Genomic DNA, 20599 nt, shown 5'->3' with positions numbered 1-20599 from the left:
TGCATGTTTCCATTTGGTCAAGTGTGATGATGACCTGCTTTCTTTATCTCCTAAATGTTCTCACTACATAACAACTTTTCCCCCGTCATTTTATGGACCAAATGATTAACAGAAAAGATAATGCCAACAACAACAAAAAACATATAGAGAGCAATCTAAATTGAAATTGGGTATTGTGCCAACTTTTGTTCCAGATAACTCCAACCGAATGCAGTCGTAGTGTAGTGTATAGTTTAGTAGGAATCAACTAGTCTTCACTATTTGTTTAGCCTTAGTTTACGCATGTGAATGCAAATAATTGGATTGCTTATTTATGGCTTAAGTATTATCCATCAGGATTAGGTTTTTAAATACTCTGCAGCCTAGGTCTATTTTGAGGTTTAGCGCCAAGGTGGTCCACAAAGTAAGAAGCAAATCATTTTGTATTAAAAGTATGCCTGCGTGCCAGTAGGGACTGTGGTTTTACAGAGGAGCTGCTTTATTGTAACCATGGCAATTATCCTTGAAAATAATCATCATTAAGGATACAGAGGAGTTATACACCATAAGGAGAACAAAGTAAGGTCTAAAGGGTTGTAGTGAGCAACATTAAAGACTCTCATTGTTTCAAGCGAGCCCAAAGCGTGACATGGTTCTTCTCAATCGAGGGTGACGTGCTGTAAATGTGTCCCCTTCAGCGGTGTCAGCTTTACAACCCTGTAATGACGTCATACCTGGGTGATAAATGTCAACGCACCTCTCACATGAGATCCCCCTGCAGAACAATGTCTCTGAGCATGGAGAAGGGACTGTGAAAGACTCTCTGTTCTGATGAGAGGTGGAAAAATGCAATAGTCACGAACAGACATAAGGACGGATAACCTGGCTAGTCCTGACTAGTCCTAATATGTATTCATATGAGAGGTACAATCAAAGAGATGTCAGGTGTGACAGGTCATACACTTTCTAAAGGATACACAGATGCACCATTACAAACGTGCAATATAGAGAAATTACAATATGTCTGACCAATATTGATATTGAGACGATATTGTATGGTTGTTGTTTGGTGCCATCACAAAATATTTACACAATGACATTTGGAGACAATGGCTAATTGAATAACATATTATAAAACCTCTAACAGTTGAGTAAGATAAGAGAAATGCATAATTGTACTGTAAAAGAGTCTTTTAAAAAAGGAAAACATATTACACTATCCGAAATGTAAGACCATATGCTGTCCATATCACAACTTCTATATAATATTGATATATTGATCAGCCCTAAGCGCACATTTGGACTTGTTTTGAGTCACATTATTATCTTGATCAGTCAGTTCTCACACATATTGAGTATCCATGCTCAGAATAGATGTGTCAAAGCATTTCTTTTCTTTGTTCTCAGGCTCCATGAGATATAATAACCACATATGTAGAGTGCAGTCCAATAGGGGTTTCACAGAAGCAGAGGAAGTGTCAGCGGTAGCTTAGAGTTTTTCAAGAGCCTGTGACCTCGTCAGCTCTGTTAATAAACACTAATAGTTAATAAATACTCTAAGCTTAAGCAGAACAAATACATAAACGTAAAAATAAAAGTAGCCTCTTATTTGTTGGCTTTGAGACGTGTATGCCTGTTGTTCCTGATTAGAAATGACATTTAGAGGCGAGCTACTGCAGACAAAAACGTTGTTATTTTTGGCTGTGTTGAACTGTCTAGCATCCACAGGGTTAAAAAAAAGTGGCCGCGGCAAAGCAACAGCCCAGGCAAGTTTCAGTAAAAGAGGTGGCCTCGCAAAACAAAGACACTAACTGTTAGCAGCACATCCTGACATCAAGTGATAAATTCAGATTTTACATAAAACAACACACATTTGAAAAAGCTCATTGTGCCTCCCTGATATGCATAACTAATGACCTTTCTTGTCTTTAAAAGATGAGCTGGTGGTGCCTCTCCTCAGCAAGGCTTAGTCTTCCTGTGCAGGCGAGAGGGAAGCAGCTACAGAACTTCTTAGTCTAGATAGAAGTTAGATAGCTAGGAAATAGATAGCAAGTTAAACAGAGGAGTTTTTAAATAGGAAGGATCACTTTACTTAAAATGATGCTTGAGCTGCTCGGATACCAACCTTATGAGGTATGTTTACAATCAACAATCGTCTTTTTTTGTGGTATTTTCTTTTATTATAAGTGAAAAATAACATGACAGTATGTGACTTAATCTTAAAAACAGTGTTAAAAACATGTTTATACAGTTATTATGTATCTATATTTATTGATGAACTTTTTACTGTTGTTTTCATAAATTAGAGATTCACGCAATAGACAGCTGGTTTAAATATAGACTCATCTGGGATGCAGCAGCACTGCTCCATTTAAAATGTGTGACAGTCTGACAAACACTCTCTGAAGTTTGTTTTTGCTTTTCTGGATCTTTAATGCTGCGTGGGACTTAATGATCCTCAGAAATCAAATGTATCTATAACCGGGGAAGTGCAGAGATGGGTGTGCGTGTTATTTTTGTCACTTAAATTATGTGGACTATATGAATACGTAAAAAAAAAAAATGTAGAAATGGTTTTGTACTGACACTGTTTTGAGATAACATCACTTGAAAGCGTCTCAAACGAAAAATGAATAATGCATCTCCGGATTTGATCTCCGTGCCAAGTCTATTTTAATATTGGAGTTAGTGGCTAGAGACAGACTTTGATGTATATTTATCCTTATTATTCTCTATATATCTAAACAGGTTTAGACTTTTTAAACTAAGGAAATATATATATTTTGTTACTGTACATTTGTAATTCAACATGTATATTTTCTACTTTCTTGTTTATTTCTAGTCTTTTAATTTGTATTGTACAATGCCGTGTCTTTTTATGCTGCTGCAACACAAACATTTCCCAAATTGGTATCAATAACAGGGGTGTCCACACTTTTATCACTGAGGGCCACAAGGCTGGGCGCCTCAGGTATATTGCCTCATAAGTTAAGTTATAAGTTAACAAAATTAATCAAATGTTGGTAAATTATGCTTGATACTTGAATATGCTTTGAGAAAATACATGCCGACATCACAGCTTTCCATAGGGTTTCATTGTTTTTGGTGGCAGCTCATTCCTTAAAACAGAAATAGGAAGGGTGTATTTCAAGCTTGTTATGTAAATCAGCTATTGCACTTTTTTTATCAACTAAGATTTAAAAATGTTTTCAACTTTATTTGACAGAATTTATTTGAAAATTGGGATTCTTAAAACATTAATACTGTGTTATATATATATTTAAGAAGCACAATATAGGAAAAGCACAAGTTTCATGTGTGGGCCTTATTCCATTATACTTTTAGAATTTGCTGCGGGCCAATTCAAAATGGCCCCCGGGCTGCAGTTTGGACACTTCTGATCAATAAAGTACTTCTTATCTTATCTTTTCTGTAAATAACACATATCTCTTCCTGTTTGCCACTTTCCCTCCTCCCCTAGGTCCAGACTCACCTGGAGAACCCCACCAAGTACCACATCCAGCGCTCGCAGCAGCAGCAGGTGAAGCGCTACTTGGGGAAGCTCGGCTCTCAGGTGTTGAGCCTGCCCTGCCACAACCAGTCCTCGGACCACGGGGGCATGCCGCCAGGGCCGGGCAACAGCGCCCCCAACAGCCCCATGGCCCTACTGACCCTCAACACTAACTGCGAGAAAGAGGTGACTGCTTGTGACTCACTGTGTTCCTCATTATGACACACAGAATATGTATTTTGTTCCTTTACTCACTTAGCCTTATCTGTATGTCTTTTGACCTTTTACGTTGTCTTTTTATAGATGGATGATGTCATTGATGACATTATTAGTCTGGAGTCCAGTTACAGTGATGAAATCCTCAGCCTGATGGACCCAGGACTTCAGATGGCTAACGTACGTGTGTGTGTGTGTGTGTGTGTGTGTGTGTGTGTGTGTGTGGTGTGTGTGGTGTGTTGTGTGTGTGTGTGTGTGTGTGGTGTGTGGTGTGTGTGTGTGTGTGTGTGTGTGGTGGTGTGTGTGTGTGTGTGTGTGTGTGTGTGTGTGTGTGTGTGTGTGTGTTGTGTGTGGGTGTGTGTGTGTTGTGTTTGTGTGTTTGTGTGTGTGTGTGTGTGTGTGTGTGTGTGTGGTGTGTGTGGTGTGTGTGCGCGCGTGCGTAGCTTTCATACAGACTAAGCACTTCACTCTTTTGAAAGGTCAACCAATGAGGGCGTTTCAATCTTGTTTTTGGGGGTAAAAATATCCAAATAAATTCTCTGATGCTTGTGAAAAAACAAAATCTCAATCTTATTGGTTACAGTCCTTTGAATGCTAAATTGACATCTCTGCAATAACAGAAAGTAAAGACAAACTATCTTTAGCTGTTTGCTCAAATTAACAAAGAAAGCGTCTCACATTTTGGAGAACGCTTCCTGGAGTCTTCTCGTCACTCTGAGGTTGTCAGGCTACCAGCGAAGATCCAAGGAAATCACTGCACTCGCCAAAAGACAAGTCTCTCACATAACCTAAAAAATATATAATTGTCACACTTTGAATTGGTGTGTAAAATTGAGAGCTATAGAAATTCTCTAAGGTAGATTTTGTTTTTCTTTCGCACAGAGCCAGTGTCCCTGTTATCTGTCTTGTTGCTAAACTAAGCTAAGCTAAGCAACTGATTGCTGTAAACATTACAGAGTAATCAATCTTAAGTCAATAAGCAAATAGGTCAATTTCCCAAAATGTAGACCTATTGAAACAGTGTCATTCCACTGATTTGCTTATAACAACACCTGTTAAAGTTGACTGCACAATGGCCCTGTCTTCTGTCACCGCCCTTCCCATCATGCTCATCTTGTGAGGCTGGTTAGCATCTATACAGTGGAGGAGGGGGGGGGTGATCCTTGCTTAATGTCTTTGCTGTGTCCCCTCAGATCCCTGTGAATGCTAACCTCATGGACCTGTATGGTAATCAGGGTATGGCCCAGCAAGGTCTGTCCATCAGCAACTCCTGCCCCGCCAACCTGCCCAACGTCAAAAGGGAATACTCCGGTAAGCAGCACAGCCAAAGCAATTCTTGAAAAAAATCCTGCAAAATGCACTTTTTGATTTATTTTATACATAAATGTGTGTGTCAGGTCCGTGTCAGGGAACTCGCAAAGTGTCAGAAAGTATTTTCCTCCGTACCCAAATCTCTAAAAAACGGTGGAACATTGGAGCTGATCCAGATTTGCGTCTGATATGATGTAATATCGGAGATGTGGACCCACGGCACTATCAGAAATGTTGCTATCGAAAAGAATGCCCGACGTGTTTTGGACGTAATATGGTCTTTGTTGACATTAGCAAGCATTGCTAACACTCAGAGCTAACTTGTACTGGAGAGAGTATGTGTAAAAAAGCAGGAAATAAAAAGAGGAACTCACCGTGTAAACACGCAAGAGAAAAAGCATTTGATCTCCATACTGTTTCAGAAATAATCCTTGATGTAGTTTGGAACATGATATGGCATTTAATCACAGCAGCATTTAGCTGTATCTCGTAGAACTCTGAGCAGGCATTAGCTCTTTTTTTTTTTTTATGCTAAGGACCCTGAACCTGCAGTTCTCTAACAGGCCTGAAACAGAGGGATATGAGGGATGTCTAAAATGCATGATCTGTTTGGTATTTTGAGCAAAACAGACATGTTTTTTATATTTTTTTAAATATCTGAGACCCATAATATATGCCTAAAAATAGCATAATAGGAGACCTTTAAGCAATGGGCTACTGTCATCAAAATACATTGTCTACAGATCTTAGATCTGTGAAAACATACATTAATATCCATTAATCTTTTCTTGCATGGAGAACATAGTGGCTCGAACAACCCACATGTTGCTCTGCTTTTCAGCGCACACCATAATGAAGCGTTTTAAAAATAACTTTCTGTGTGGGAAGTGTGCATGACTAACCTGTTTTTCAATGTATTTCTATCCATTCTGCACATTTTAATACTAAAAACAACATTTATTACAGTTTCACAATCCACGGCCCTCATGCACATGCTGGATAAATCTGGATCGTGCGGAACATACGACGACTATCAAAGTCCTGAAGGGTTCCCTGGGGGTGCGTACGGCTCATCAGCTTTAAACACACATGTTATACTTGCGCTGCACAGTTGATCATATTTGAATTAAAACTATTATCATTAATCAAACCTTTTTTTTCTTAAATCAGAAGTTAGAGCGATGGCAAAGGAAAGGCAGAAGAAGGATAACCATAATCAGAGTGAGTTTTAATTTCAAATGCTCTTAATTATAACTCTGTTAATGTAAATGTGAAGGACTAATAGATGTAGTTAGTGTCATATGCTTATTTGCTTTATAAAAATATATTTTCAGATGGTTATTCGACAGCTTATCATAGACCTTTTCTCCTCTGTTTTCTCCCTTTAGTTGAGAGAAGACGGCGGTTTAACATCAACGATCGAATCAAGGAATTGGGAACCTTAATTCCTAAATCCAATGACCCGTAAGTTTCTTATTTTATACACTGTACTTCTTTATTTGGTTATACAAGTGACATAATGATAAATCAACCACAATACGGTTAAAGGAATGAACACCTAAAATACCTATACCCACAAAATGATGATTGAATTGGTCAGATGATGGCTTTACTTTCTGTGTGCGTAGACACTTAAAGCTCACTCTCCTCTCCCTCTGCCCTCTGACCTTGCCTGTGGCTCTGGGAAGATCGCAGCAGCCTCTTTTGTTTTGTCTCTCCACCCACGGTTGTTTGCTTAACCCCAGCTGTGTGCTCCACCCACACATATACCTACACCACACACACACACAAACTCAGGGACCCTCCTTTTACAAAGAGACCTCCATTTACATCTGAATCGGATACCTGAATAATTGTAAAAACAAATGGTAGATGGGCTTGTTTTGCATCTCAAAAACAACTATAAATGCATTACTTTAAGTTTGAATCTTCAATCGTATAATAATCAGAGACAGAAAGATGTGTATCCGCCCTTAAGGCTTCCAACTGCTTCAACCTACACACCTCAGTATCGATTTTGGATGCACATCGTTCCCGGTTAGTATAGGGAAGATCGATTTGACCACTTCAAAACTTCCCCTGCAATCTTCAACTCTTCAGGGAACTCTCTGACCTCCCCTGTAAACATGTATGATGCTGCTCTCAGCTCTGCAGAGAGCTCAGACTTCTGACTGCTGGTCACCTCTCTGACCTCCGGAGCCGCTCTGCTCCTCCTCATCAGCCTCCTCTGTCTCTGTCGGATTCTCTTTCTGAATAGAGATGGCTTATTGCCGATTGTCTGACATCAAATCTAAAGGATATAAGAGACTGTGTGTAGGATGGACTCATAATGCCCAGAGATGGCAACAGTACACACATACTTTACTCAAGTAGAAGTACAGATACTAGTGTTTACAAATGCTCTGGTAAAAGTACTGACTAAACTTCCTTACTCAAGTAAAAGTAAAGAATTATGGGCCTCAAAATGTACTTAAGTCAAAAGTACCCATAACCACCTTTATATTAATAGAACATAACGTCATTGTTAGCCAATGAATGTTTCGATGCTGAACAACGGCAACATGACAAGGTTTCCATTGGTCCACCAGGAAATGATGGATACACGGATCGTGTTCAAATCAATAGGCACGCAATGACTCTAAATAATAATGATCACGCCACCAAATGCAGATTAAAACTAAAGTAACGAGCCTGTTTTGAAAATGTAAGAAGTAGAAAGTTCAGGTATTTGTGTTAAAATGTAAGAAGTAAAAGTAAAAAGTCGTCAGAAAATAAATAGTGGAGTAAAGTACTGATACCAGAAAAATGTACTTAAGTACAGTAACGAAGTATTTGTACTCCACTAGTTCCCATCTCTGATAATGCCTCCTTTGTGATTTCAGGGACATGCGCTGGAACAAAGGCACGATCCTGAAGGCGTCAGTGGACTACATCAGGAGACTACAGCGGGAGCAGCAGAGGGCCAAAGAGGTGGAGACTCGCCAGAAGAAGCTGGAGCATGCTAATCGTCATTTGCTGTTGAGGATACAGGTAGACAAAGCTTCATGACGTGTAGTGATCGGAAGGTCTAATCATAGAGGTTATCGCAATGCTATTTGCAAGGTTATTTGATAGTAAAAGTAAAACTATATTATGTGTTGCATATATGTGTGAAAAAGAGACAGTCAGAATAAAACTCAGCGGAAATCGATTGAATGATCACATTGTGCATTTAAGGTGCAGCAACTATAAAGATAATTGTATCGGGTCTTTAAATTTGAGTGGTAGTAAAGCAACGTCTAGCTTTAGCATCCAAATCAGGGGGGGGAAACATGCTTTTAAAAGGGAGAAAGGAGATAGCTTAGTCGGTCATAGTCAGGGGAGGGTTTAGAACTAAATGTACACCTCAGCTAAACTATTTCCTGTGTAAAGTGTAAATATGAAATATATTATGGCAGAGATTGTCACACTTCACTGACTAAACTGTGAGTCTATGTGTTTGCAGGAGTTGGAGATGCAGGCGCGGGCTCACGGTCTGGTCATCACGTCTTCGGCGCTCTGCTCGTCTGAACTGGCGGCCCGGTCCATTAAGCAGGAGCGCTCTCTGGAGGACTGTTGCCAGGAGCTGTACACGCTGCACCCCAACCACCAGCACCTCCCAGACTGCACTGCAGAGCCGCCCGGCACCCTGGAGCTGAACGACGGCCACTCCAACTACCCCGAAGGTCCCTACAGCGTGCACGGCAAGCTGGGCTCCAAACTCAACGACATCCTCATGGAAGACACCCTGTCCCCGGTGAGAGGGGGGGACCCTTTGCTCTCGTCCGTCTCCCCCGACACCTCCAAGGACAGCAGCCGTAAGAGCAGTGTGAGCATGGATGAGAATGATCAGGTGTGTTAGCACCCCCTACTGGAGGACACCTGCATCTCCACCCTGCTGCAAAGTGTTGCCGTCTGCAGCTTACACACTCTGCTGGAGACGCTTCCTCCTGTGTGTGTCATGTGTTTGTTTATTTCTCCCCCGACAGTGTTAAATGTTTTTAATCTTTTCCATTTATTTATTTTTTTAGTTTTTTGTCTTTTCAAGCCCTCAACCTTGATTTCAAAGAATGATTATGAAGTACTTTTGCTTTAATCAAAACTTTGATGACAATGAGTTACAAAAATAGAAGTTTTTATATTTAAAATATATATATATGCATTCATCTTTGAATAGAGGCTAGATTATGTTTATTTCTATTGATTCCAACGAATCTAGGGAAGTTATAAATCATGGTCAGAGTTGTAGATATTTTGTCTTGAGATGAACACTGCTTTTTAAATCACTAGCAATAATAGAAGAAAACTATTTATTACTATAGTGCTTTACACTCCTCGTGTCTTAGATTGAACTTGAATGTGCCAATGCCTTATTAAGATGGTTATGCATCGATGTTGTATTGCTATGCACATTTTTTGGCTGTTAGCTGAGTCTTTGTCAGTCTTCCAGTTGAAATGTCTTCCTTGGAAATTATAAATAATAATCATTTGTAGATTGTATCTTATTTATGTATCAACGTAAACAGGACTTTATGTAAACATTCACCTTAAAACATGTATTTATGACAAGGCATTTAAAAAGAGCCATTTTTTTAATACATGAGATAATAATAAATAAAAGCTCACTAATGAGCAAGAAGCGGCACAACAATCCAGTAAATCTATTTGTATCACACTGATGCATCCTTAACTATCCAGAGACGGCTCAGCAGGGTGTGCCAGATATTTCTAAAGTATACATTCCTCGCTGCCAAAACCACGGAATACTTCAAAACTTAACAAATATTTAAGAAAAGTATTATTTTTGATAATGCATTCTCAAAAAATGTAAACTAAAAGAGCTGTAGCCCTGACACACACACAAGAAGCACATTTCACTTGAAAATAATTCTATACCATTTTGATAGATAATTAATGCGAGAAGAAGATTAATCAGTTACGCTTTATTGTATTCTTGTCTGTAGTGATCAGACTAAAGCAGCTGATAATACTGCGACCTGTGTTGATGCAAGTGCTGGGTTTTCTAACTGTCCATCCATTTGCTAAATTATTGTTATTTTACACCTCTGCGGTGACCTTTCACCACATTTATTTTTCATGATGTGAACATTTGTATTGCCAAGGAGTATAAGGAGACTGCTTTGGGTGTTTGTATGAAATGCATGTCAGAAACACTGGAATGACCTCTGTAATTTAAAACATGGTTTGTTCACATTTTTTTTTATTTAAGCATATTAACAATTGTATTTGGCTTTTCAAATGCATACAGACTATTGTATGTGATTGTAGGTTCTTTGTGGTGTACGGTTATTGTACATTTCAGCAGTTTGGGTTCAACAGTTGTAGCACATTGCATAGGTAAGCCTTTGTTTATACTTTCCTGCCATTACTGTTACAGCACAGCCTCCATTTTTGTTAAACTATGCAATGTTTGAAGTTGTGCCTGCAGAATAGCATCACGTCTCAACAATGTGATCTCCTTATGAAGTAGTCTAAAACAATGTCAATGTAGTACTCTTTTTTAATTGATTTAAGTGCCTTACAGTCATTTCTGTTACCCTGGTGTTGAGGAGTTGTAGACAGTGATGCAAAACGTTGTTGATGTTAATACTGGTGTTTGGTGCTTTATGAATTAACTGAAGAGTGCCAAAGTGTTTTAGAAAGCAGTAGGAAAGGTGGTTTGTCAGTACAAGGAAACTCAAGAAGCCTCTGAGACTCAAGAGCCACCAAGATGTCACGATGGAACCCCAAAGTGTTCAGTACTGAAAAGAAAAAGGCATTACGAAATAAATTATTATAATATAATCAAGTAAATCAATGAATTCTTAAGTAATTTAATAAATTATTAAAACTAATCAATATTAAATGTTATTTCATCATTATTATTTTTCGTATTAAAAGTGTTTTATTTATTTGTTTTTAAAGTGTTTATTTTTTTCTTCTGTGCAGATTTTTTTTATTTCAAAGTGCCCTTTTTTGAAAGTTTGTTTTTGCTTAATAACTGCATTTTTCTCAATTACATTTTTATTTCAAAATCAGCACTAACGTCTTTATTCACAAATGTTAAACAACCCCTTAACTCTTGAGTCAATCGCTCAATTCTCCATACAGCCTTAACAGCCACAACAGTTCTCCAGCTAGCTCCCGTTAGCTAGAGCAACGGAAATGCTAAAACTAGTACTGACTCGCTGCAGCAAACACACACAGTGCAAGGACAACTAACTATTATTCAACACGACATGGCTACATATGCTACCCAGCTAACCAGCTAGGTTGGCTTGTAAACCTGGAATATATAGAGCCAGTGCTAACAGTATTAGCTTACTCATTAATTCAGAGTTATCTTATTACGTCTTTAAAATTATTCCATAGAAAAACACAAGTAATTTTGTAAAGAGGAAGAACTCAATCATAAAAAGTTATAATTTGAAATAAAAAGGTGTCATTGTAGAAATTGCAATTATGTGAAAATAAATATTGATGAAACAACATTTAACAGAAGTGACTTGAATGTATAAGTTATTAATCATTATTAATATACTGGTTTAGGAATGGTCAGTCAGCCCACCAGGTTGGGTGAGAATAAAAAATATTAACATTTTATATATATATTTATACCAACTACTCGATGGATAATACATTTCTAAAGATAATATTGGTGGTGCCGAGTGGATGAATCCTAATTAATTTGGTGATTCCATTATTGCCACCAACAGGTTGACATTTTTCGCTTTGGGTGAAATGTCTTAATTTCTGACCTCTAAATTATTTGTAATATTGAACACATTGGGGCTCCACACTGAGGGCGGGGTTTCCAAAGTTGTACTGAATATTCGGCATATTTTCAGACTAGTATGATTGTGGATCTAAGTGATGACTGCCAAAATGTGTTGCCAAAATGATATATAAAATATGTTTATGTAAAAGGTATAAATAGCTGTTTTTTAACAGCGTCGCTCACGGACCTGTTAGTGGTGTTTTTCTCTTCTGTTGTAACAAGCAATAACACATGATAGCAATCAGCCATGACTTAACTAGGACAGTACTACTGGAAACAGTAGTTTGACACAAAAAAGAAAGAGAACTGAAGACGTTATTAAAGATTTCCTGAGGTTACAACTACATCTCACTGTCTTAAACAGCAGGTGGAGAAAGCTTAGCTGATGTGATCAGAAGCTACATTTAATGTACCTTCAGTTTTTCTGTCATGGGTGAATTAAGCTTTAAAGGACTGCACAATGGCCTTTATGGTGACACCAGTCCCAGCTACTGAGCCTTAACAGTGCAACACACACTGGCCTTTAACATTGACATTTGACTGAATCCAGATCAGCCTTTTTTAATGGAATAGATCAATCATCTGAACCCTGCAATGTGACAGGTTACAAACGACAGCATGTGATAGTGGTGGCAATTCATTAAAATCTGTCCCTATGACTTGATTGAATCTTCCTGTTGTTAATTAGTATGGCACATTATGGGTCAACCACTAATGAAGAACCATGTAAGCTCAATTTAGACTTCCTCCTTCTCATTCCTGTGGCTCACACAGACAACGTTCTGCTGATGTTGCTACTGTTCTTATTGTTACAGTTTAGATTAGATGAATGTAGCAGTAGTTACTGTAAGCACGGGTTTCAGATTACTGAACTCAAACCCTTGGTACTCAATGTTGAATTTATCTTGTGAGAAATATTAAAAGTTGCCTTTGAATGTTTGTAGATCTTGTGTTTTTCTTCACAGTTTTTGTTAAATGTGTAATGATTTATTTATTTATGTTTGCCTATACAACATTTAAAATCAGTATTCAAACATAAAATAAATGGTTTATAAGACACTATCATATAGTGATAAGCACATTAATATATTGACATTTTAAGTGTTTATTCATATTTTAATCCACAATAAATAATAATCCATAGGTGCCCACAGAAGGACTTTTATATCTTGCCACATTTACACATGTTAATAACTATATTCTACTGTGTCCACATACATTTATAGTATAAAATAAATGTGTACAAAATGAGATATACATTGAAAAGAACAGAACAATTATAATCTGCATATTTATTTTAACAGAGAAATTGTGTTTGTTTTCTTTATACTATGTTTAAAGGGGGGATGTTGACAGACAGGATTTATGGAATATTATTATACCTGCATGTCCCATCCAGTCCTGTGGGGGGAGAAACATCCTCAGAGAGCCATCAGAGGTCTTCAGATGCTCCTTCGTGGATTTGTGCACCAGAGCCAGGGTTTACTCCATAGACTGGTTTACTCCCAGAAACAGGCCCCTGTTGTCTACTGTGAGTGGCCCCCTCTGGTGGACAACATGCACCATGATGGCAAAGGTCATGTTCACCGCTTCTCCATTCATCAACTACATCCTCTGTGCAGTCAGAAAATATGGAAATATAAAAACCTATTTAGTAAATGTTCACTGTCAATATGCCTATACATAATCAAACATATACTCAGACACTATTGCACAATGTGTAAGCTGTATAGGAAAGTGATGAGTTTGGTAATAACTACAAATTAATTCTCAGAAAAATGTTAATGCAATGTGCTATGCTTAGATGTTGATGCCAATAACTGAGGTAATTTTAGTACAAGGTGTTAATCAGCTTCAAAGGACTTGAGATGTGTTTGGGAAAGGTTATCCATCTCAATAAACATTTGGTTGCGAGGAGGCAGGAGCTCCAACAAGCCGTTTAGGACAGAGCGTGAATACACATGCTATACAGAGATGCTGTATGAGAAACCAATGTGAGTTTGGAAAATTGCACAATATAAACCGATTTTAGTCGACCTCAACAATGGAATTATGATCAGTAGAAATGGCCATGACATGGGACCGTTAATAAACTTGCAGGAAAAAAATTGTCTTTGCCGCATGAGCGTTTAAGTGCCTGTGGGGAGATTTTAGGAGCTCCTGAAGCACTATTTTATAAACTTAAAAGATAAATGCTTTGGCATAAGTAAAGATAAAAAGATAAATACTTTGGCATAAGTAAAGATAAAAAGATAAATGCTTTGGCATAAGTAAAGATAAAAAGATAAATGCTTTTAAATTAAAAGAGTAAAAGATAAATGCTTTGGCACACATGATTATCCTGTGTGCACAATATCCTGACAAATCCGTATTCAATTGAAAGAAATTCAAATTAGTCTGCTTATTATATCGTTTGTCTTGTGTTTTTACATCTTGACAACATAGCGTGTCAAACAAAGGCTTTTAAACTGTCAAATATATATTTTTTGAGCCCATTGCAACAGGATAATTAGTTTCTGTTTGGAACTAAATTACCATCTACAATAACATAATTATGGTCTTAGCAAACAAACCTTTTTTGCACATCAGCAGGAACTATAAGATAATTATGTCTAGAACATCCTGAAAAACAATGGGAACATTAATTGTGCTTCACAAATGGTTAGCAGTAGGCTACCAGTGAATTACACTTCATTCGGCTACCACGTCCACATGCATTACATCATTGGTATTATCCTCTTGATTAATTTTAAACCAATGATGAGCACCTTTAACAAATCTCCCATTCAATTAGAGAGTATTTTTACTTTCATTTCTGTGTTTTGTATTTATTTATGAAGAGCATTAAAGGTGGGGTAGGTAAGTTTGAGAAACCGGCTCGAGATCGCTAGAATTTGAAAATACACAACCGGAGAAAATCTCCCACTTCCTTATAGAGCCCCTCCTCCAACACACACGAACGCGCACATGACCAATGAGGGCACGAGATACGTTTGTGCCCCGATGGGAGGCTGACAGGCAGGTCGGCCATGGTTGTACTTTTTACAGTATTACGGCTTCTACAGACGACGTTTTTTTTATGGATTTTTTGTCAAAGCACTTAAGATATTCATTGCTATCGGGATGTTAAGAGCATTCCATGGAATATAACAAAAAGTGTATCTCGAGCCGGTTTCTGAAACTTACCTACCCCACCTTTAAGAGAGCAACCATCAGCTATTTGTAGAGTGGATCTACTTTAGCAGAGAATCATAGTTCATCTGATTGGGATGTAAACCGATTACAGGCTAATGATGTGTGTTGGTACAACCCAGTCTCACGGCATTTCGTGTAATAGTCACGAAATAAATGTAATCTATTGATTCGTGTTCACCAACACGATTTTCTCATTTGTTTCGTGTCACACAGAACGATTTTAAAAGCAATGTATTTCTATTGGCAGTATGTTTCGTGCCTGCAGCAGGTCTTTTTGTCCGGTCGGGTCTTGGAAGACCAGAAGCTGTGTGATTCATAAAAACATTTTCTTACTCAATATCAAGCCACGATTAATGTTTTTATTTTAAATTGTATAATTTCTGACTTTTTAAAAGAAATGTAGCCTACTGAAAGTTTTTTTAAATCTTTTTTTCCTTGTAATTTCTTATTATTTACATTGCTTTTTACGGAGCCCCCTAGGGGACATGGAGAAGAAAACAAAAATTCTTTGAAAAAATAAAAAATGTTTTGCGAGATCTCGCAAAACTTTTCATTTAGCTCAATGTAGTTCCTGGTCAGTTCGGCTGCTACGGCAACACAGAAACCACAACAATGGAGTGGTTCATCGATTTTACTTTGAGCTTGGCCTTAAATATAAAGATATAACATCAGTGCTTGCAATAGGCACAGGTTTCACACATAGACTGTATAAAGGGTTTCACATAAGTGAAAGACACCTCAAGAGAACACTCAGAGCGAGGGGACATGCACGTCCCTCTGAGCTGAGTTATTGACAGATTTGAATTTCGCGGATCAATAACTCATGAACATAACATTGTAAAAATACAAACAACATGACTTTACAATCATAGCAAGGTAGACAACGAGCTACAGAGTCGTTTTTATTTGACACAGTTGACGCGCCGTCATCCGAGCTAAACATCAATAATTGGTCATAATTAGTGATGTGTCGGGCGCGACAGTAATACAAGACAGTATGATGATGATGATCTCCGCGCTACAGCTGCTCCGTGCATGCATGCAGTGACATGTAATATCCAAGGATTAGAGACTGTTGGATGCTGCTGTTTTGAGCAATGCAATACATTTATTTGTATTGTGTTTTTTTATGATTAGAGACGGTTGGATGCTGCTGTTTTGAGCATTGCAATATATTTATTTTCACTATGTTATTTATTTATGATTATCCTTAGGCTCAGCATTTGATGTAAGCTGCTGCTGTCTTTTTTTCTATAGTTAATAGTTACTGAAATAGAGCCCTGCTGTTTTGTCAGGGCCTTTTCTTTAAATATAATTTTAAAATGTCCATACAGTAGCCCCTTTTTTTTTAAATGTCTATGCTTACGTTTTTATAGGTGTTGCTATCTGCTTTGTGTAGCGTGGTTCTAGCAAGTCAATGCATTCATTGGGTGTTATCAGAGAGTTACAAGTGTCTGTAAATGCAATGAAAACATTTGGATGTAACAAAGGATGTATTGAATAATTTAAGTAATATGTGTACACATATAGATCATTCATTAGTCAAAACAGGGCTACATTTGATTAAATTATAAAAGGTATACAACTGAAGAGCCGTTTGGGAGCCGAAAGAGCCGGCTCTTCTTGGTGAGCCTAGCCAAATGATCCGGCTCACCAAGAAGAGCCGGAATTCCCATCACTAGTCACAATCTGCAGCTTGAGGAGGGAGAGGAGTGCTTAGAGACCGTCTACAAACTGCAACGGAGTTTTGCGAGATTTCGCAAAAGTATTGCGAGATCTCGCAAAATTATTACGAGTGTGTGCAAAGGGGTTTTGCGATATCTCGCAACACTTTTTTTTTAAAAATATTTTTATTTCTTCTCCTGTCCCCTAGGGGGCTCCGTAGCTTTTAAAATCGTTCTGTGTGACACGAAAAAAATGGGGAAATGGTGTTGGTGAACACGAATCAATAGATTCATTTCGTGACAATAACACGAAATGCCATGAGACTGGGTTGGTTGGTAGTATTCTGGCCATTACCCTTGATATTGCCATGCCGACCCAAGGCTACGAAAAAAACAGTGTCAGCTTTCTTAGCACTTAAGCCGTTTTTACTGCATTTTCCCTGTTAGCACCGTTAGCCGCTAGCCGACCGAGCTAACGCCACGATGAGAACCGTGTGGAGACAACCACTCTGGTCCGAATCCTTAATTGGAAACCTTAGTTTAACGGTTAACTCGATAGATTGTAAAAAGCAAACCCGTTTACGGGTCTTGGTGAGTAATATTATAACTAAATGTGAAAAAAAGTTGTATATGCCTTTAATTTTCTTTAGGGGCAGCTACTCAAAATCTCACAAACTGCATTGAGAGATGTCATTTGAGGCAGCTTTAATTGGGTCAAACATTTTACAAAATCTGAGGGTGTGGGGATAAGGAAGTAGTGAGTTTTCCGTACCTCCTTTTTTCATACCTACTATTAGTAGGTATGAAAAAAGATGAGTAGTAGGATACTACTCATCTTTGTTTATGGCTCCTGGCAACATTTTATACGATAAGGGAGTGTGTCGAATATCTCAAATATCTCTGGTTCTGCCGGATCAACTGTGAGATTTCATTAAATATGGTTCCCCAAAAAGAGTGTAATGAATCTTCGAAGTTTTTTTTATAAACAAAAACACATTTGCAGAAAAAGAGACGGACTCAAACCTATTAATAATACATAGTCCCTTATAGTGTAGTCCCTTTAATGCATAATATGAAGCTATTTCCATTCTAAACTTAGATTTTAACATCCAATATGCGACATGTCATGCTTTATGGAGCGACACTGAAAAGGTACTGGATGTGAGTCAAGAGGACATGGAAACGGTTCAAAGTACACTCTCCTCTCCTGCATGACACACAGGGAAGTTCTTGAGTGTGGCTTTGACAACAAATTAGCTATTCTCGGCTTTTATTTAACAACCAACTCATCACAGGATTTCACAGGGTGGCAGTTGTTACCAGCTGAAGTAATGGTGAAGCACAAAAGTTACAGATCATATGCATTTCCCATGAGGCAAGGCAAGTATATTTATTTATTACATTTCTTCACAAAGCAGGTCTAAGTGCTTTACAAAAAGATTACATTCATTAAGATATAGTGCAACAGTAACATTAGAAATGACGAATGACAGATCTATTGAGCATAATAACTGAACACTGCTTCTCCATGTTTAGTTAAGTGACTGAGGCGGGAAAGCAGACCCATCCCAGAAGACCTGAGAATGTTGGATGGTTCATAATGTAGCACAAGATCAGAAATGTATCTTGGTCCTAAACCATTCAGTGCTTTATAAACATGAAGAAAAAAAACTAACAATTCAGGCAATTCATCACATGTTTATAAGACAAGACAGTAATTAGGTCTATTGAGCATTCACGATTTATAATGTTTGTGGTTTTGTTTGAAGTCCTTTCTCAGCGATAGCAGACTTCTGATATCTCCATGGCCAGCTCTATGAGTTCTCCAGCATCCTGACAGGAGCCACAGCAGTTGCAGTCCAGCTCCAGCTTGTAATTGCAGCATTCCTGTCCCTGCTGATCTTTTTCACTCAACGCTGTGATGTATTTGTATGAGGGGAAACAGCGATTCAAGGCCCTCTCGCATGTATCCGGTATGAGAACCATAAACTCATGGAAACGACAATGCAGGCAAGCGAGGATAAGTCCTGCACAGTCATCTGGAGGCAGTGACGAGGTAGAAGAAGGGAAAATGAAAAAGAGGAAACATTTATGACCATGATTAAACTAGTTACCAATGAAATACAGATTATATTTAAATACGATTTTAATGATTGTTAAAGCACTCCATTGACAGTTTCATTTCTGAACTACCGATCCCTTATTTCACCTCCCAGCAATTAGATTTGTTTTGCTCTCCGTAAAGCATTATATTTTTTTGTTTAATATGTGCTTTCTTACAGTGGCCCTGAAGTGCAAGTCAAAACAACATTTCACAAAACACTACAGCATTTCAGAAAGCGCTACAGCATTTCAGAAAACGCTTCAAAAAAAGAAAAAAAAAGAGAAATTGATCCGTTCCCAATGAAGTACATATTGTATTTAAAGATAATTGTAATGATTGTTAAAGCACAGCATTGACCGTTTTATTTCTGAACTACCCATCCCTTATTTCACCTCCAAGCAATTAGATTGTTAAGCTCTAACTCTCCATTCATACCTTTGAAACCCGTGTAAAGACCTATTCCGTTTAGATCTTATTTATTATCATCAAAAAAACATGCCTGACCACCTTTTGGTTTTATCTAATTATCTTTATTTTATTTATTTTGTTTATGCATGCTTTTTGTGTTATAGATATATAGATATTATTTACTTGTATTATTGAATTGACATTGATAATTTATTTATTTTGTTTTATATTTATTTATTTTGTTTTATATGTGCTTTCTAAATGAATTTGACTGGTCTACAAAGAAAGAAAAAAACGAAATTCCTCTAACAATTGCGTAGTGTGAAATCTAAAAGAGTCATCCAGTTCACATAAATATAAATCTCAACTACACCCTTCCTAATCTTGTTAATAACACTACAGTTTCAGGGTGTCATCAATTGCTGTATTTAAGGAGTAATATAAACAGTACCTCCACCTCCCGGCTGGTATGAATCACCAGAGGACAAATGACTGCTGCTGTTCTTCAACTTGTCCGAACACAGGGAGAAGCCGGATCCGCCCCACTTACTGCCACCCAGGGGATCATTGGAACTGGGATCGGTGTCTAGCTTGTCTTGTTCTGAGATGGTGCTCAGTCTGCACACCGCACTGACCGACCTGCCCGTCATCTTTCTGGGTGGATTCTCCATCACCGTCTGAGGGATGCTGCCTTTGAAAGAATGAATGATTTAGGGGGAAAAAATCATAAAAGAGAAGTGACTGCTCCCCTCACAGTCTTGTATATGTTAGATAAGTTACTCACATCCTCAAAGTTAGATAAGTTACTCACATCCGCCAAGTTAGATAAGTTACTCACATCCTCTAAGTCTAGGGGGCAGTTTTAATAATTCAGAGCACCATTAACATGCAGTATTTCAGGGAGGTGAGACCTGAAGCGCATAATGGAGGCTTGCTCAATAAAACTTCAGCGAGGAGAGATTATTGATTTGCAAGCTTTTATTTGGATCTAGTTTCCTGGATTGAATTGGGCAGGAGGAAAATGAATACGGTGTGAAAATATACTCCTCCGCACAGCGTCCATCAATCACACTGCAGTTTTATTCTGGTTGTGACTAACAATAACTTAATCCAAGCGGTATTTAGCCTGATCAGACAAAAACAACATACCATCACACACATGGTCCTCTATTTTCTCAAGCTCCAATCCATCCCGAGTATTCACAGGGAGCTTTACATGAGCGGTCATCTTATGCAGAGTGGAGAAAATACACAGTGAGACACATGCATGCTGAATAATCATAATCACCTAAAGAGCTTCACTGAAGACTGACAGCAATACATCTCAACATCCTGTTTTCCTGTTAAGTGAAGGAATCATGCAATAAATGTGCCTGCATACAAAGGTAGAACACGAACCAACCCCATTATTAAAA

The 20599-nt window shown here is 38.1% G+C and overlaps 2 protein-coding genes across 4 annotated transcripts in view; one reads left to right on the top strand and one right to left on the bottom strand.

Annotated features, from left to right (window-relative positions):
- LOC117449867 (microphthalmia-associated transcription factor-like) overlaps window positions 1-12748 on the top strand; it is a 44870-nt gene extending 32122 nt beyond the window's left edge. For all 3 annotated transcript variants that reach the window (XM_034087767.2, XM_034087766.2, XM_034087768.2), the window contains 8 exons: window positions 3461-3676; window positions 3794-3886; window positions 4900-5017; window positions 5984-6076; window positions 6188-6238; window positions 6406-6481; window positions 7900-8047; window positions 8502-12748. In XM_034087767.2, the coding sequence (XP_033943658.1) occupies window positions 3461-3676; window positions 3794-3886; window positions 4900-5017; window positions 5984-6076; window positions 6188-6238; window positions 6406-6481; window positions 7900-8047; window positions 8502-8897 (1191 nt within the window). In that variant the 3' untranslated portion in view covers window positions 8898-12748. The remainder of the gene's footprint in view (window positions 1-3460; window positions 3677-3793; window positions 3887-4899; window positions 5018-5983; window positions 6077-6187; window positions 6239-6405; window positions 6482-7899; window positions 8048-8501) is intronic.
- Window positions 12749-17732: 4984 nt separating this feature from the next.
- mdfic2 (MyoD family inhibitor domain containing 2) lies at window positions 17733-19929 on the bottom strand. Its single transcript, XM_034087904.1, has 2 exons — window positions 19636-19929; window positions 17733-18711 (listed from the first exon to the last, which is right to left on the bottom strand). Exons 1-2 carry the CDS (start codon window positions 19853-19855, stop codon window positions 18449-18451), a joined length of 483 nt encoding a protein of 160 aa, XP_033943795.1. The 5' UTR covers window positions 19856-19929; the 3' UTR covers window positions 17733-18448.
- Between the last annotated feature and the right edge of the window lie 670 nt (window positions 19930-20599).

This window comes from Pseudochaenichthys georgianus, chromosome 7 (assembly GCF_902827115.2).
Source record: "Pseudochaenichthys georgianus chromosome 7, fPseGeo1.2, whole genome shotgun sequence".
NCBI lineage: Eukaryota > Metazoa > Chordata > Actinopteri > Perciformes > Channichthyidae > Pseudochaenichthys > Pseudochaenichthys georgianus.
Note: the sequence above shows the minus strand (reverse complement) of the source record. Positions and strands in the feature narration are given on the sequence as shown.

What these genes read in the sequence shown, in the direction of transcription:
- mdfic2 (XM_034087904.1), bottom strand. Translation starts at nt 19,855, where the DNA reads ATGGAGAATCCACCCAGAAAGATGACGGGCAGGTCGGTCAGTGCGGTG. An exon ending in ATACCAGCCGGGAGGTGGAG is followed by an intron (nt 18,712 to 19,635) that starts GTACTGTTTATA and finishes CACTGCCTCCAG; the next exon opens with ATGACTGTGCAGGACTTATC.